Raw genomic sequence first — 18,244 nt, 5'->3', positions numbered from 1 at the left:
TGCTGACACAGTCACATAACACAACGACTGGTAATTGGGAATATTTAGGTGGTTAAGATGCTTGTTAATGTAATGGTCACCGTGCACAACTCGTTAAAGACAACGACTGGCTCAGTACTGCCAGAATACTGTGTGCATAACTCAATAATCCAAAATAAGAAGCTTCTGCTTTTGTTAATGTTGTTCAAGATCCTGAAAGCCATGAATGTTAATTTTATTAAACTAAATAAGAATGTCTACTTTTGTTGTCAGTCAAGATCCTGACAAAGCCATGAGTTGTTTCCGCTGAAGCGATACGGACCAAGAATGCAAAATGTTGGGCTCAGTCTCATGAACTCAAAATGATGCTGAGTGCTTGGAATGGCACGAACAAAGAAACAGCTGCAGGAAAAGCTCTCCGAAAAAATTAATCTACATAAACAACTTCTTAAATCATCGTCTGAGGCAAAGGACTGTAAGAACATCTTGATTTAATTACTTTTCCGCCATGTAATCTTTTCTACAACAATTTCTTTACTCACTTCATGGTAATGGTTGAGCTGGATAATTATTGTCTGTGTTCTAAAACAGCATTAGTCCTTGCAAAAAAGCGCAATAAGAACAAAAAATTGGGAGGGGGATTTGTGCATTATTTTAGTCTATCTCATCGTTAATCAGTTATTTTTCTGCACTAGTACTATAATAAGATATGTTTTCAAATGATAAGTGTATTTTATGCAGAAGAATAACAAGTCGCGTAAGGCGAAATCACTACATTTAGTCAAGCTGTGGAACTCACAGAATGAAACTGAACGTAGTCCGCCGCTAGTGCAAAAGGCAGTGAAAGTGACGAGCCTGTTTGGCGCGGCAGCGGTTGCGCTGTGCTTCATAGCACGCTTTACTGTACCTCTCTTCGTTTTAACTTTCTGAGCGTGTTTTTAATCCAAACATATCATATCTATATGTTTTTGGAATCAGGAACCGACAAGGAATAAGATGAAAAAGTTTTTGAATCGATTTCGGAAATTTAATTTTGATCATAATTTTTATATTTTTAATTTTCAGAGATTGTTTTTAATCCAAATATAACATATACATGTATATGTTTTTGGAATCAGAAAATGACGAAGAATAAGATGAAATTGTTTTTGGATCGTTTAATAAAAAAATAATTTTAATTACAAGTTTCCGATTTTTAATTACCAAACTCACTCATTAGTTTTTAAGCCACCAAGCTGAAATGCAATACCAAACCCCGGCCTTCGTCGAAGATTGATTTGCCAAAATTTCAATCAATTTAATTGAAAAATGAGGGTGTGACGGTTCCGCCTCAACTTTTACAAAAAGCCAGATATGACATCATCAAAGGTATTTATCGAAAAAAAGAAAAAAATGTCCGGGGATATCATACCCAGGAACTCTCATGTCAAATTTCATAAAGATCGGCCCAGTAGTTTAGTCTGAATCGCTCTACACACACACACAGACAGACAGACACACACACACACACACACACACACATACACCACGACCCTCGTCTCGATTCCCCCCTCTAAGTTAAAACATTTAGTCAAAACTTGACTAAATGTAAAAATGAAAAGTTCTCATGAAGGTAAATCTGAAACTCATCTGAGTGAATAGCAATGAAACAGAATAGATGAAAACAAGAAAATCGCTTTGAATTTCTCTATGAAGGTACAACTGCCCTAAAAAGAAGGAGACAAACATCATAAAGATGCTGGGGGGGGGGGGGGGGGGGGCAGTCAGATATCTAATACTTTGAAAAATTGTACAAACACTTTAGCACGTTTTGAATACCAGTATTATTATTTAGGCCAGTCTTCTTTTTTGATACCAAGTTTTCACTTCCTGCTTTTCTTACAAGCTACCGTAGAAACTCATTATCTTCCTGCTTTGTCACTCACGACTCTGTTACAGTTAGTAATTCAGCTTTAAAACATCTTCTGGTGCATGTTTCCACAGATCTTTCGCCTTGAATGGTGTGTGTGTGTTTTTTATTTTTAAATTAAGTTATTTTCGGAATTTCCCCAGCTGGAGTAACACTGTGATTCCTTGTCTTTATACTTGGTTAGTTTGGTAGATGGGCGCAATGACCTAGTGGATAAGGCACTGGCCTCCCAAGCGGAAGATCATGGGTTTGAATCCCGACTGCGCCTGGTGGGTTAAGGGTGGAGATTTTTCCGATCTCCCAGGTCAACTTATGTGCAGACCTGCTAGAGCCTTATCCCCCTTCGTGTGTACTTGCAAGCACAAGACCAAGTGCGCACGAAAAAGGTCCTGTAATCCATGTCATAGTTCAGGTTGCTTATTGATTGTATGTACATGCTCTTATCATGTGTCAAATCTGAACGGCTGAAGTGGTGTACATGGTCGCTAACAGGAAGATTGTATCTTTGATCTTGTTTTTCACAGCTTGTAGTTAAGGTATCATTTCTTGGTGACTTAAGTTTGTAGTGCACTGGTGTTGGTTAGCAGTATATTATTCTGAATTTATTGCTTTTGGGGGACAGTTGGTGTAGCCTTAAATCTGTGGTGGTTGAAATGAAATTAGGAATAGGATTGAGAAAATAATGATCCAAGGGTTCTTCCTAAGTAGTAAGTTCCTTTCTGAGTGAAATTCCATGCTGGACTTTGCACATGCAATGGAACCCCTGTTTTTAAGTCCTTGCTGTTTTCTAACTTTCAGTTTATAAACTCTGTAAATGTATCCTTTGTACTGGAAACTTGCATTCTCCCAGTAAGGTCATATATTGTACTACGTTGCAAGCCCCTGGAGCAAATTTTTGATTAGTGCTTTTGTGAACAAGAAACAATTGACAAGTGGCTCTATCCATGGGATAGAGATGGTTCCCCCTTTCCCCGTCGCAATATAACCCTTCGTGGTTGAAAACGACGTTAAACACCAAATAAAGAAAGAAAGTACCCATGTACCCCCATTTTAATTTAAGACTCCCTCCTGACCTGATTTTCTCAGATTTGGAAATTTGAAGTTTTAAAAGAGGGGTTCGATTGTATATTGAAACAAGGAAAGCTTTCTGTTAGTTTGTGCATCAGTGTTCTCTTCCTACACCAGCTTAAGCTACCTGCAGTGTGACAAAGTACATAACGCATGAAATCCATTAGGTTTTCAGCTTTAACTGAGCAGATGCTGTGCATGGTAAATTGTAACTAGACCCTGAGCAAATGTCTAGAAATACCTGATTTAAATCTCTCTCTGTGTCTGTCTTTCTCTCTCTCTCTCTCTCTCTCTCTCTCTCTCTCTCTCTCTCTCTCTCTCTCTCTCTCTCTCTCTCTCTCTCTCTCTCTGTCTCTCTGTCTCTCTCTCTCTCTCTCTTTCTCTCCTCTCTCTCTCTCTCTCTCTCTCGCTCAGTCGCTGTTGTCTCTCGCTCAGTCGCTGTTGTCTCTATCTCTGTTATGTGTGTGTGTGTCTCTCTCTCTTTCTCTCTGCTGTGGGTGTGTGTCTCTCTCTGTTGTGTGTTTGTGTCTCTCTCTGTTGTGTGTGTGTGTCTCTCTTTTGTGTGTGTCTCTCTCTCTTTCTTTCTCTCTGTTGTGTGTGTCTCTCTCACCAGACATACACACATGCTCACACACACACACACACACACACACACACACATGCAAACATGCCAACATACACAATGACGCATCCTCTCTCTCCCCTGGTGTGATTCAGGGTGTGCATGTTTGAACAATGTTGTGATATTTTGTGAACTCTGATGAAAAATCAAGGGCTTCTGTTATTGTTTAACACTATTACAGTACGAGTAACAGTCTTATTGATTTGATTTCTTTACAGGTAATACACTTTGTTTATAGGTAATACCATTAGTGTCTATTGCTTTCGCTCTTTATCTGGTTTACCTGATTACATACAACTTGTACTTACTTACTACAGTGTTTATAGTTTTTAAATGCTCCCAGTCTTACTGTGGGAACATGTTTCAATGATCTGAGACCCAAAGAAAGTTCATGTGAATAGTATTTAATTAAGATCCAATAGGCGGGGGGGGGGGGGGGGGGGGGGGGGACCCAGAGTTTTGGCTGTAAAGGATTGAGATAAACTTGTCATTTAGTGGATTGCTTCATTATACATCAACATAAATTACTTAATATGCTGCATTTCAAATTATTTGGTTATTACAGTGGAACCTCCATTTTAAGACCTCCACAAATCTGAGAAAATCAGGTCTTAAAAAGGAGGGATCAGTCTTAAAATGGATGTAAATTTACAGAGGTTATGAATGGAACATGTACAAATTCAAGGTCTTCAACAAAAGGGGAAAATTTTAAATGAGGGTGTCTTAAAAGGGGGGTTCCACTGTAGCAACTGTTAGCATATTTATTCCTGATGAGCGGTAGGAACGGTCTGTGCAGACCTGTTTACCTTTACTATTATGGAGTAATTTATTACTATTTTTTAGGCTTTTTTTGGGAAAAACACTCCATTTGAGTCCAGACTACGATTTTCAAATTAGGTTTGTGTTGCTAATGTTGGCGTTTGTAACCACTGGGTTACTATTTTGGTCATCAGATTACTACTTTTTGTCTTGACCATTACTCTTGTCAAGTGTTGGGGGTAAACAGGTCTGTCTGTGTGTGCTGACTGTACATTTTGATGGAAGTTGGAACCTTCCATGGCATAATGTTAGCAAGATGAAAGCGTTAATTGCCTTGCCGAAATAGCCTCACTCTAAATCACACGCTTGTTTCGCTTTTCAGGGGCTGATACCTCGACTGAACATTCTACCTCCCGTACCGCTGATGAACAAGACCGTGAAGAGCCAGGTACCCCCTTGACCAGTGCAGCAGACAGGCGGTCAATGACAGTAGACCTTTCCCAGCCTTCAGCCAGGGCAGGGTGTGTGTTTGAGTCGCGCGTGTTGGTGCGCAGAGCAGTGGTGCTGGTGCCGGACATCAGTCAGAGTCCTGATGAGCTCCTCGCCACCATGGTGAAGAAACAACTGACCAGGGTCAGTCCTGGTGCCAAGCCTCCGGCCAGGGCGGCTAGCTCTCCGGAAGACAAGGCCGACGCCACAGGGCAGGAGGGAAAGAGGTTGTCTGGCGCCGACGCCGGAGGCACTGGAGACGGGATGGTGTCATCTTCCACCAGTGTCAGCAGCAAGAACATCTTCGAGCAGTTCAGCATGGGCCGCAAATCTCCACGGAATCGCAGCCCTCGCTCCAAGCAGGCCAGCTCGATGGTCCAAAGCGACAGCTCTGGTGCTCGTAGTGGGAGCGAGGAGAAGCAGCAGCAAAGCATTGTGACGGCCGTCAGGGCGCTACGGGGGCTGTCGGGTAAAGTGGGGGAGGGACACCCCAACAGCCTGCACACCAAGAAACACAGGGAAGGCGATGGTGGTGTTAGTAGTGGTGGTGGTCGCTCCAGGAAGAACAGTCCTCGGAACAGTGAATGTGACGTGAGTCCTGGTCGCAGGAACAGTGGTGTAGGGTCGAGAAACCCCAGTCCTGGCCACAGGGCAAGCTCAAGAAACTCGAGCCCAGGCAGCAGCAGAGAGATAGGTGTACGCTCTAGAAACGCCAGTCCCGGTAGACAGATTTGTGTACGCTCTAGAAACGCCAGTCCTGGTTCCACCTCCTCAAGGGGACACAACTCTACCTCACCCAAGAGACATTCCCCGCGAAGAGCGCCTGAGAAAATAAGCCCCCCTGTGCAGAAGTCTCCCAAAACAAAACAGTTTCTGTCCTCTGCCAGCGGCTCAGACTGTGGGCTGTCTCCGGTTCAGGGCAGGAGAGGAAGGTCACCTCACAGAGCCAGTGAAGAAGAGTCGCCCTTGAACTCTCCACGCAGTTCACACAGCGGTCAAGGTCAAGGAAAACTTCCAGCCAGAAACTCGGGACAGAAATCCCGTGCTGGTGGAGATGGCTTTTCATCGAAAGTAACAAAGCCGTCACCACAAAGTTCTCCTGGAGAACACACCATCCACATTCTATCCAGCACAGGCCGAGGTTCCAAGGTCGTTCAGGTCAAAGCTCGACCTTCGCCAGCTTCGACCTCCAGGCGCCTATTTGTCGACAAAGACAACAACAACCTTGACGAAAACAAACAGCGTAGTCCTTCAAAGTGTGAGAAAGGGCTACGAAGCAAACAGACTTGTGATACATTGGAAGTTTGTGTGACGTCTGCCTCCTCCCGTGCAGGCTCGGATCAAAAACAGGCTGCAGACGATGCTGAGTCCTTGCTGTGTGCTATGCTGGTAGGAGGGAGTGAGGTGACAAAAAGCTACGAACAAAGTCGTGACAAAAGTGCAACACAGGTAGGCAAACCGCAGTCGAGCGCCATGTCAGACAGACTGAACGAGAGCTTCGGTAGCATGATGAATTCTCGGGACTCTTTCTTTGACGATGACTTTGCCGGAGACTTTGCGGAGATAAAGCCCTACGAGCTGCCTGTGTTGAGTCAGCTGCCTCCGTTAGGTCAGCCAGACCTCGCTGTGCTGGACCTCACAAAGACAGAGAAGTGTCCGTCTGAAGAACTGCCCTCTGTCCAGTGTCCCCCCGGTCATGTCAGCAAAACTGTGTCCATCCTTAGTTTGATCTCACGTGTGAAAGACAACCTTCCGTCCGACAGTGAAATTGTTGCTGAGGCAGAGAGAATTTTGCAGGAACAGAATTCTGAGACGGAAGAGAGAACCTGTGAACCTACTGCTGATGTTGAGCGTGAAAAAGAAGTTGATACTGAAAGTCAAGTTCACTCTCAACCTCAAGTTAAAGAAAGCGATGCCACAGCAAGTGTTTCACAAGAAAAGAGCTGTGAAGTAGACAGTGCAGAGAAGGAATGGGTCTCTGTAAGCTGTGAAGGTGTAGCTCAGGCTTTGCAACCTGAGAAGCAAACAGGTGTCTCTGTTGTGCCATGCATTTCAACCTCAGGAGACAGTTGTGTGACAGGAGAGTGTTCTGCAGCGGCAGAGTGTTCAGTGGCGGCAAAGTGTTCTGCATCAGATCCTGCAGGGGATGAGGCAGTGGACAGAGCTGGGACTCCCAGCAGTCTGGGTGAGCTGGACACAACCAAGATCACGCAGGCAGCCAACCTCGCCGTTCAGAATCGCATGTCCTATGAAGCCAAGCAGGAGATTGTTAAGATGGAGATAGTAGAGAACACGCCAGGAAGCCACGAGCAGAACAGTCTGAACACTGATAAAAAAGAGAGTACCGTCATACTAACATCAAGTCAAGGTCCAGTTAAAACGGAAAGAAACTCCCCCTTGCCCGGAACTTCCATGGCAGCACCTAGCACTAGTTTCTCGAAGCCAGGCAGCAGCAGGTCCACGTTTCGCTCCTTCTTCAGTCGCATCTCCAGCCCGTCCAAGACACGATGGAAACCCAAGACTGAGCCGCCGCCCACCACTGGGCCTGGCTGGAGCAAGTGGCACTACATCCGATCCCCGTTACCCATCAATGTCCTCGGCCGCCACGAGAACGACTCACACACGCAGAAAGGTGCGGCCTTCGCCAGCAGAGACCTGGAGCAGTACCTCCGGCGGTCAGCCAACCGGATGGTCATCCCGGCCTGCAGCGACTCCAAGCTGGCCAAGTTCCTGTTGGCCGAGGGCTACATGAAGGACTACAATGACCTGCTGAGACGGGCCAGCATGGGCGACGTTCAGGACAGAAAGTTTGACGAGGATGAGGTCGGGGTGAAGAGCGAGGAAGAGGAGGAGGGCGAGGAGGATGAACGAGACTCGGAAGTGGCCCGAAAACTGGACCCGGACTTCGACGAGGTGGAGGGTCTGGTCTTCGTGTCCTTCCCCTCGGAGATGGCCGTCAGCGCACACCTCAACCTGGAGAAAAGCTTGCAGTGGGAAGCGGACCCCGCCGCCTACGTGAACATGGCCAAGTTCCACGCCTTCGAGGAGAGTCGGCGGAAGGACGGCAAGATCCGGCGCCAGAGCCAAAACCTGCGGGGCCAGCACATGAAGTGGCGGAAGTACCAGCGCCTGTATCGCAAGGAGCTGCGAAAACTCTACGTGGACAACAACAAGGACATCCCCCTGCTGCTGGCCCGGCTGCCCGAGAAGACCACCGACGTGCAGAAGATCAAGAACTGGAAGAAGAAGCTGAGCGACCTCAAGACAGAGGATCTGGAGGCTATGGAACTTCTGGGAGAGGAGGAGGAGGAGGAGAGAGTGAAGCGGAAGAGGAAGACCTACGTCTTCTCCTCCAAGAAAAAGAAGTCCAAACGGCTTGAGGGGCGGCCCGAAACGCCGAAGATTAAAGAGGAGGCGATGGAGGAAAGGAGAGAGGAGGAGGAGGATGATGGGCTGAACACCAGCGGAGAGTGGGAGCAGGAGGAGGAGGAAATAGACGAGGAGGGTTATGGAGCCCCAATTCCTCTGGAGGAGGACGACTATATGGAGGTGTGTGTGTGTGTGTGTATTATTGTGTGTTGTTGTGTAGTGTGTTATTGTGTCACTCACTGTGTGTGTGTGTATTATTGTGTGTGTGTGTAGTGTATTATTGTGTATGTGTGTGGGGGAGGGATGTTACTTTGTGTTATTTAGTGTATGCATGTGTTTGTTTCAAGTGTTAATGTGAGTGTTCTTGTGAATGTTATTCATTGTGTGTGTCATTGTGCTGGTTTGTGATAAATTAAATGTATGTCAAAACTGTGCTAATCAGAAATTTCAGTACACTATTGAGATAATAATTTTGGGATTATATATATCATAATGTGTGATATAAGTGTGTGCAAGCAAGCGTGTGTCACTGTGTGTTTGTGAGGGGGGGGAGGAGCACATTGTAATTTGTCGTTTGCATTAATTGAATGTATCTCAAGCCAGGACAAATTCGTAGCTTCCTCCACATAGTTGTATTATACAAACTCTGATGTCTTATGTCTCAGGATGTCCACAACTCATTAGAGGAAATGCGGCGGAAGGAGAAAGGCCTCAAGAAGAGCAAAGGCATCTTCGCACGCTACAACATGGGGCCCGAAGATCGACACATCTTCAAGAAGCTGGGAGGCTGGGTCACCCGCTTCAGACGATACCGCAGAAAGCCGCCGCCGCCAGAGATTAAAGAAGAGGAAGGTGAAGGTCACATGAAAGCCCCGAAGAAAAAACGAGGCCCCAGAAAGGAGCGGTTGCGGCCGAGTTTTGAGCTCCGTTGTATGTCGGTGGGGCACGCTGTGCTGGCGCTGAGGACTCTGGAAGGAGAGTCTGTGGTTGACACCTGGAACATGGAGGCGGGCGTTGGTGGTAGTCATGGCAACAACACGTCTGCCAGGGGTGAGGGAGGAGACGTGGTGGACCTGACAGCTGAAGACACCACACCTGAGGTCAAGGCCGAGAAGCCACACTGTGATAAGCCAGGTGAGGATTCATTTCATTTCGTTTACTTTACTTGATTGATTATCCAATCGCTGGCCAGGGGACTGTTGATGAATATGATGATTATCCCATTGCTGGCCAGGGGACTGTTGATGAATATGATGATTATCCCATTGCTGGCCAGGGGACTGTTGATGAATAAGATGATTATCCCAATCGCTGGGACTGTTGATGAATATGATGATTATCCCAATCGCTGGCCAGGGGACTGTTGATGAATATGATGATTATCCCATCGCTGGCCAGGGGACTGTTGATGAATATGATGATTATCCCATTGCTGGGAAATTCAGGTTTGCATTGACACATTTTTTTTTTAAATTATTTTTAAAAAAACAAGCTTAGAGGTGTGAGATTTACACAAACAGTAATATTTGACCCTCGGTTCATGCTGTCGCAGGTTGTCGATACGGCTGCATCTGCCACCTGTGTCTGCCGTCAGCAGAGAGCGATGAGACGGAACCACCGGTGACATCAACACCGGCACCACATGCTTGCGACAAGGAGTACTGCCGTCTGGGCTGTATCTGCGACAGTCTGGAGAAGTCTGGCAGCAAAGAGTCTGGAGGCAAACCAGACGTGGAAATGGTTCCAACGCCGCTGACACCAAAGCCGGCCAGTCAGCCAGAAGCCAAGAAGGAAGGTGTTCAGCCAGCAGCTAAAGGTGTGTATTTGGAAATCAGGAAAGTACAGTGGAAACACCCCCCCCCCCCCCTACAAAAATCTAAGAAAATCAAGTCTTGAAAAAGAGGGAGTCTTAAAATGGAGGTAAAATTACAGAGGTTATGAACAGATAATCTGAAAAATCTAGGTCTTAAAAAGGGGAGAGTCTTAAATAGAGGTTGTTAAAAGGGGGTTCCACTGTACTGAGTCTTGTTTGGGGAGGTGTGTGTGGCAGATTAATTGTTTATGGGAAGTCATTCTTCATTCTTGTCTGTGTGTATGTCTGTCTGTGTTCAGTGTGTGTGTCTGTCTGTGTTCAGTGTCTGTGTCTGTCTGTGTTCAGTGTGTGTGTCTGTGTTCAGTGTGTGTGTCTGTCTGTGTTCAGTGTGTATGTCTGTCTGTGTTCAGTGTGTGTGTCTGTGTTCAGTGTGTGTGTCTGTCTGTGTTCAGTGTGTGTGTCTGTCTGTGTTCAGTGTGTGTGTCTGTCTGTGTTCAGTGTGTGTGTCTGTCTGTGTTCAGTGTGTGTGTCTGTCTGTGTTCAGTGTGTGTGTCTGTCTGTGTTCAGTGTGTGTGTCTGTCTGTGTTCAGTGTGTATGTCTGTCTGTGTTCAGTGTGTCTGTCTGTGTTCAGTGTGTATGTCTGTCTGTGTTCAGTGTGTGTGTCTGTCTGTGTTCAGTGTGTGTGTCTGTCTGTGTTCAGTGTGTGTGTCTGTCTGTGTTCAGTGTGTGTGTCTGTCTGTGTTCAGTGTGTGTGTCTGTCTGTGTTCAGTGTGTGTGTCTGTCTGTGTTCAGTGTGTATGTCTGTCTGTGTTCAGTGTGTGTGTCTGTGTTCAGTGTGTGTGTCTGTCTGTGTTCAGTGTGTATGTCTGTGTTCAGTGTGTATGTCTGTGTTCAGTGTGTATGTCTGTTCAGTGTGTGTGTGTCTGTGTTCAGTGTGTGTGTCTGTCTGTGTTCAGTGTGTATGTCTGTCTGTGTTCAGTGTGTATGTCTGTCTGTGTTCAGTGTGTATGTCTGTCTGTGTTCAGTGTGTGTCTCTCTCCTTTTACCTGGATGCAAAGTATCTTGCTGTGAATAATCAGTCCTTTGTCCATCTTTCATCCAAAGTGATGAGAAGTTTATACTTTCAGCACTGAAGTGAAACAGCTAGAATAAGATTCACAGTGAATTCTGTCCAGGTGTGTGTGTGTGTGTAGTGTGTGACTGTGTGTTTTTTGATGCACCCTTAAAACTAACCTGCTTTCTCCTCACCAGACAAAGGCGGCAAGGAAACAAAAGAGATGCACCAATTGACCATTGTCCAGCAAGAGCCCCCTCCAGCCCCTCCGCCCCACAAATCCAGCACCGGGGATCACGCGGAGAGCAGCGGAGACGAACTTCCCACCCTGGAGAAAACGGCGCCACGGAGACAGCGAAGCGTGGACCGCTACTCCAACCTCCCTCGGCGCCAGACGTCGTACCGAATGGCAAAAAACCTGGACGCCGTCAGTCGAAAGGCTATGATGATGTGGGAGATGAGCGAGGTCTACTCTGAACAGACCAGCAACAGGCGCAAGAAGGTACGGACTGATGGAAAATTGTCTACGTTGCAAGCCCCTGGAGCAATTTTTTTATTAGGCAAAAAAAAAAAAATTGTCTGTTTAGGGTAACCCGACCGACCCTATCGATTTGGCGCCGACCCAAAAACTTTTTTTTTATTTCAAAAAAAAAAAAGAGGTAAAAATGCTAAAAAGAGACATTTGGCGTTTCTTTCTCTCCCTTTCTCTCTGTTTTATTTATACGTTAGTTTTCAAACATGTATTCATCAAATATAAGAAGTGAATGTTCAGCCAACATAGCATTTACACCAAAAAAAAAAAAAAAAAAAAAACCTACCTACCTACCGACCCTACTTTTTTTGGTCATGTTACCCTAAACAGACAATTTTTTTTTTTTTTGGCCTTAGTGCTATTGTGAACAAGAAACAATTAACAAGCAGCTCTATCCCATCTCCCCCCCTTTCCCCGTCGCAATATAACCTTCGTGGTTGAAAACAACGTTAAACACCAAATAAAGAAAGATGGAAAATTGTGTATCACGGAGAAAAAAAAAACCCACTCATTTTGTCTATTTCTATGCATTCACATCGGTTTATTTATTTAACTTTCTCTCTTTGTGTGTATTTTCAATGTGTTTTTGTCTAATTTTCTCTGTTTCTGTTCATTCACATTGGTTTATTTGTCTTTCTTTCTCTGCATTCACAATTGGTTTATTTGTCTTTCTGTTTTTGTGCATTCACAATGGGTTTATTTTTCTAACTTTCTCTGTTTGTGTGTATTTTCAATGTGTTTTTGTCTAATTTTCTGTTTCTGTGCATTCACATTGGTTTATTTGTCTATCCTTCCTCAGTTTATGTGCATTCACAATGGGTTTATTTTTCTAACTTTCTCTGTTTTTGTGCATTCACATTGGTTTATTTGTCTAACTTTCTCTGTTTCTGTGCATTCACAATCTTTTTCTTTGTTCATGGGCTGAAACTCCCACAGTTTTTACGTGTATGACCGTGTTTACCCCGCCATTTAGGCAGCAATACGCCGCTTTCGGGGGATGCATGCTTGGTATATTCGTGTTTCTATAACCCACCGAACTCTGTCATGGATTACAGGATCTTTTCCGTGCACACTTGGTCCTGTGCTTTGCGTGTACACATGAAGGGGGATAAGGGCACTAGCTGGTCTGCACATAAGTTGAGGCGCGGCCGGGATTTGAACCCTTCCGCTTTGGAGGCCGGCGTCTTATCCACTAGGCCATTGAGTCTGTCGTGTGTATTCACATTGTGTTATTTGCCTAACTTTTTCTGTGTTATTTGTCATAACTTTCTGTTTCTGAGCATTCACAGTGTGTTTATTTGTCTAACTTTCTGTCTGTGTGCATTTTGTTCGCCAGACTCCAGAAAGTTCAGCAACCATGACACACTCTCCATCGCCCAGTGCTGCAGTGACCTCCCCTACCATCCTGTCGTCGTCGTCTGCTTCGTCATCGTCTCACACACAGCAGACGAACACAGTGACGACTGCCGTGTCAGTCAACACACTGCCTGCGCTGATGATGTCATCGACCATCACACCTAGAGCATTGACCATGCCGCCGCCCGCTGCTGCCCGTCACAACGCCTCAGGTGCTACACTGGTAGGAATAGTTTGATGATTATTACAGTGGAATTGAAAAATGTACCGAGTAATTACCAAGTCAAAGGTAAATTGTAGTTCTACCAAGTTCTAGCAGCACGACGGATTAAGTGCCCTCCCTCTCCACCCATATTTGGACACATTTTAGGTTATATAGTTCTTGTGGTAGGTTGTGTGGGGAAAACTGTTTTTCAATAATTGGTGTTAAAGTCTGGTTTCTGATTGGTCAACGCAATCTCTAGCTTAATCCAACTCGGTGCGAGAACGAGGTCGAACCCACCTTTTAAGACTCACCTTCTTCTTCTTCTTCTTCTGCGTTCGTGGGCTGAAACTCCCATGTACACTCATGTTTTTGCACCAGTGGAATTTTACGTGTATGACCGTTTTTCCCCCGCCATTTAGGCAGCCATACGCCGCTTTCGGGGGATTAAGACTCACCAATAGTAGACTTCCTCCGTTTTAGGACTCTCCTTTCTCAGATGTTCTCTTCATAACCCCTGTTTGTTTGTTTGTTCGTTCATGGGCTGAAACTCCCACGGCTTTTACGTGTAGGACCGTTTCTACCCCGCCATTTAGGCAGCCATACGCCGCTTTCGGAGGAAGCATGCTGGGTATTTTCGTGTTTCTATAGCCCACCGAACTCTGACATGGATTACAGGATCTTGTTCGTGCGCACTTGGTCTTGTGCTTGCGTGTACACACGGGGGGGTGTTCGGACACCGAGGAGAGTCTGCACACAAAGTTGACTCTGAGAAATAAATCTCTCGCCAAACGTGGGGACGAACTCACGCTGACAGCGGCCAACTGGATACAAATCCAGCGTGCTACCGACTGAGCTACATCCCCGCCCCATAACCCCTGTAAATTTACCTCCATTTTAAGACTCCCTCTCCTTTAAGACCTGATTATCTCAGATTCTCGAAGGGGGCACCACTGTATACCTTCTTTGAGGGCGGGGATGTAGCTCAGTCGGTAGCGCGCTGGATTTGTATCCAGTTGGCCGCTGTCAGCGTGAGTTCGTCCCCACGTTCGGCGAGAGATTTATTTCTCAGAGTCAACTTTGTGTGCAGACTCTCCTTGGTGTCCGAACACCCCCGTGTGTACACGCAAGCACTAGACCAAGTGCGCACGAAAAAGATCCTGTAATCCATGTCAGAGTTCGGTGGGTTATACAAACACGAAAATACCCAGCATGCTTCCTCTGAAAACGGCGTATGGCTGCCTAAATGGAGGGGTAAAAAAACGGTCATACACGTAAAATTCCACTCGTGCAAAAAACCACCCGAGTGTACGTGGGAGTTTCAGCCCACGAACGCAGAAGAAGAAGAAGAAGTATACCTTCTTCTTTTTTTGTGTGACTCGAGTATCATATTTTACACAGACTTAGACAGTCATTGTTCTATGTGAGTTTTCGTGACTGTGTTGGCAGTGAATAATGACTGTCGAGATCTGTGTGTGAGTCAGAGAGATAGAGCCTGTGTCTGTTCTTCCGAGTATTATTGCAATTTGTAATTGTCTCTAGCTCTTTAGTAACAATAACAATTACAACAATAACAACACTTTATTGTCCATTAAAATGGAAAATTGTCTTCGACACGTCCGGCCTGTAACAGACCCAAAATACTTTCACTGGAATTACTTGCCCCCTTGGCCTTTTTTAGTGGATCTGATGAAACAAGTCTATCAGGCTACATTGATTATGAGTGATTGGTATTAGATGATTTGTTGTTTTCAGGAAACATCTCTTGTTGTGAGCGATGACGAGACACATCACGATACAGCTGGTGATGCAAAATTACAATCCAAGAGGTATGTACCTCACCAGTGTTTGTTCTCATGTTCCAGCGAGTGTGTTTGCGTGTGTGTGTATGTGCGTGCCTGCCAGCGTGCGTGTTGTGTTTTGGTATGTGTCAAATTGGAGGGATGGTTTTGTCCCATATTAAATCCTTGCCAGATCTGAGATGGTAAACCGAACTGTTTTCATAGGAAATAGTTTTTCTTTAAGAAGCTTTTCTTCTTTTCTTTTTTATTTGGGGGGGGGGTATTTTTTTACCATGTCTCAGAATGCACCTAATTGCACTGAATTTTGATGTAGCACGTAAAAAAAATTCTGCCAGGACATCCACCCCCACTCTTGTGAATTGTGATTGCGGCTTTTAAACTGTGTGTTTTATAGAAGATATTGCTGTTACCAAGAACATACTATTCACAGAGTTGTCTTTTTCAGGTCACGCATGAAGAAGTCAATGTTGAGCAAAGATAGTGATTGACAAGAGTTGTCTTTTTCAGGTCACGCATGAAAAAACGCCTGTTCAGCAAAGAGAGTGAGCAGGAGACGCAGGCCAAGAAGATGAAGACAAGCACCGAACCCTCTGCATCAGTGAACACCACCTCACCTGCACCAGTAAGCACCACCGCCTCTGGAGCACCGCCTACCTCCTCCCCAACCAGCGCTGGTGCTGGGAAGACAGACTTGACCCCCATCCGCTCCCAGTCCCAGTGGCATTCCTCCCTCATCTGCCTCAAGGCCAGCAACACTGGCAGCACCGCCCACAACAACGACAGCGACGACGTCATGGAGGAGGATGAGATCAAGCTGTTTGAGTTCATCGTCAACTGCTCGTGGGAGCGCTGCAAGAGCAAGATCCTTGCAGCCATCACCAACACACTCAAGCGCGGCGTGTACCCGGAGCCTCGCGTCATGCACATCAGCGACTTCAGGGTGGAGATCCTGCCCAAGGCTCCGCGACCCAGCATCATCCCCAAGGAGCTGAGATCCAAGCTGCCCAAGACGATGTTTTCCGTCAGAGTGAAAATCACCGAAGCCCCCAAATCCCCGGCGCCTATAAACGTGGCGCAGAACTCTCTCCTCTTCCCGGCCACCCCCATCCCCGCTTTCTACTCGGGCGTGTCGTCCATCCAGGGCGTTCTACCCGTGTCGGGTCTCATGCCCGCCGCTTGCACCTCCCCTACCCCCGTTCTGACCAGTCTGGCTGTGGTGGCGTCCTCCGCTGCGGTCAGCTGCTCGCCCAGCACTGGGGTCACCTCAGGGAACGTGGGTATATCGGGTCTGGGTCACCTACAGATCTCCCACAACAAGGTGACCACTGCCAGCGTGACGAGCGGCACACCCACCCAGTCCATGCAGCACTTCAAGATCCAGAAAGACACGATGGGCACCACCCAAGGACTGGCAGTGGAAGGCAGCGGGGAAAAGAAGAAGAAAAAGAAGAAGAAGAAAAAGAAGAATGTCGACCCTGGAGACGACAGCCTGGTCCCGGACTTGAGCAACCTGACGGTGTCGCCACGGCAATCGAGCGTCACTTCCCCGACGAGTGCAGGCCTTCCCACCATAGCGACGGCGACAACAACAACGTTCAGAACACCAGGCCCCATTAGCTCCACCCTTCGATCGCCTCTCGTTTCCACGGTAACCACCTCGTCAGGCGCCAACAAAGTCCCCACCTCCACAGCACAGGCGGGAGCAGCACAGGTGCGCCCGCAGCTGTTAGGTCTCCCCAACCTTCCGGCCAACCTCAGCGGTGTCAAGTTTCTTCAGCTTCCCGGCCAGAACAACCTGCTGCAGATCGTCCCGGCCAGCGCGCTGGGTCTCAAGCCCATGGACAACAAAAACGTTCCCAACTTCGTGGCCGTACCGGTGTCCTTGACCTCTATGAGCCCTGCGGGCCTGGCGGCGACCAAGAAGCCGGGGTCGCGGGTTCAGATCGACATTCCGTCCAAGCTGTTTGCGCAGGCTCAGAACAGTTTGCCTCGCCCCTCAGGGGACCCGACGGGGCGCAAAGTGACAGTGAATGTGGGGGATGGTAAGAGTGATGGTGAGGCGGTGACTGCTAAAGGGAGTGAAGCCAAGAATGGTGTGGGTGCTGACGGAAAGCCGGTGAAGAAGAAGAGAAAGAAGAGGAGCAAGAAGGACCCAGCGGCCGGTACTGGTGACGGTGACCCCCCTGGCACCACCATCACCACGTCTGCAAGCTCTGTGGTCTCCTCCACCACATCCCCTATCCTCGTGGCTTCCTCCCCCTCCCCCGTCATGACCTCGGCCAACCCCTACCCCGTACAGATGGTGAAAAACACTCACAGCTCTGCCGTCACTGCCGGGGAGAGCCCCCCACATTCCTCGCTCGTTTCTACCATACCTCCACTCCCCGCTAAACCAACAGGTGGCGGTTTTGAGGACATCACCATTACGACCGGAGAAACCACGGTGATGCTTGCCAAATCTGCTGTGACTGCCACGGATAGCTGCTCCGGTCTGAAAGGTTGCGAGGAGAGTGGTAGCACTACTCTCGCAGCACACGCATCAGGCGTTGCATCAGATAAAGCGGGTGTCGGGAGTGCGGCTGTTCCAAGAGCGGGTGAGAGCGCGCCCTTCGTGCAGGCTTTTGTGGAGTCCCTGCAGGACAGTGTGAAGCCGTGCCGTGAAGATGACGACAGCCGCGGGTCTTCCGTGGATATTCTCTACCTGTCCTCGGACTCAGAGGTAAGGATAAGGATAAGACTGTATTATATAGTGGGGTTGCTGTGTCTCTGAGGAAACCGAGTTACCATACAGTATGGCGCTACCCTTCGGACTGGGTGGCCGAGTGGTAACGCACTTGCGAAAGGTTGCGAGTTCGACCCTGGGTCAGGGCGTTAGCAGTTTTCTCCCCCCTTTCCTAACCTAGGTGGTGGGTTCAAGTGCTAGTCTTTTGGATGAGACAAAAAACCGAGGTCCCTTCGTTGTACACTACATTGGGGTGTGCACGTTAAAGATCCCACGATTGACAAAAGAGTCTTTCCTGGCAAAATTGGTTAGGCATAGATAAAAAAATGTCCACCAAAATGCCCGTGTGACTTGGAATAATAGGCCGTGAAAAGTAGGATATGCGCCGAAATGGCTGCGATCTGCTGGCCAATGTGAATGCGTGATGTATTGTGTAAAAAAATCCATCTCACACGGCATAAATAGATCCCTGCGCCTTGAGTCCGAGTCTGGAGATACGCGCGCGATATAAGACTTCATATAACATACCCTTTTTGACTCACATGCGAAGCAAAAGTGAGTCTATGT

At 47.1% G+C, this 18,244-nt stretch overlaps 1 protein-coding gene across 2 annotated transcripts in view; it reads left to right on the top strand.

Moving 5' to 3' along the window:
* Positions 1-258: 258 nt before the first annotated feature.
* Positions 259-18,244, top strand: part of LOC138968662 (serine/arginine repetitive matrix protein 2-like) — a 38,814-nt gene continuing 20,828 nt past the window's right edge. For both annotated transcript variants that reach the window (XM_070341256.1, XM_070341255.1), the window contains exons 1-8: positions 259-454; positions 4,720-8,375; positions 8,861-9,329; positions 9,748-10,011; positions 11,261-11,565; positions 12,932-13,174; positions 14,909-14,982; positions 15,463-17,674. In XM_070341256.1, the coding sequence (XP_070197357.1) occupies positions 361-454; positions 4,720-8,375; positions 8,861-9,329; positions 9,748-10,011; positions 11,261-11,565; positions 12,932-13,174; positions 14,909-14,982; positions 15,463-17,674 (7,317 nt within the window). In that variant the 5' untranslated portion in view covers positions 259-360. The remainder of the gene's footprint in view (positions 455-4,719; positions 8,376-8,860; positions 9,330-9,747; positions 10,012-11,260; positions 11,566-12,931; positions 13,175-14,908; positions 14,983-15,462; positions 17,675-18,244) is intronic.

This window comes from Littorina saxatilis, linkage group LG6 (assembly GCF_037325665.1).
Source record: "Littorina saxatilis isolate snail1 linkage group LG6, US_GU_Lsax_2.0, whole genome shotgun sequence".
Lineage (NCBI taxonomy): Eukaryota > Metazoa > Mollusca > Gastropoda > Littorinimorpha > Littorinidae > Littorina > Littorina saxatilis.
The sequence above is the reverse complement of the archived record's forward strand: the minus strand, read 5'-3'. Positions and strand labels throughout refer to the sequence as shown.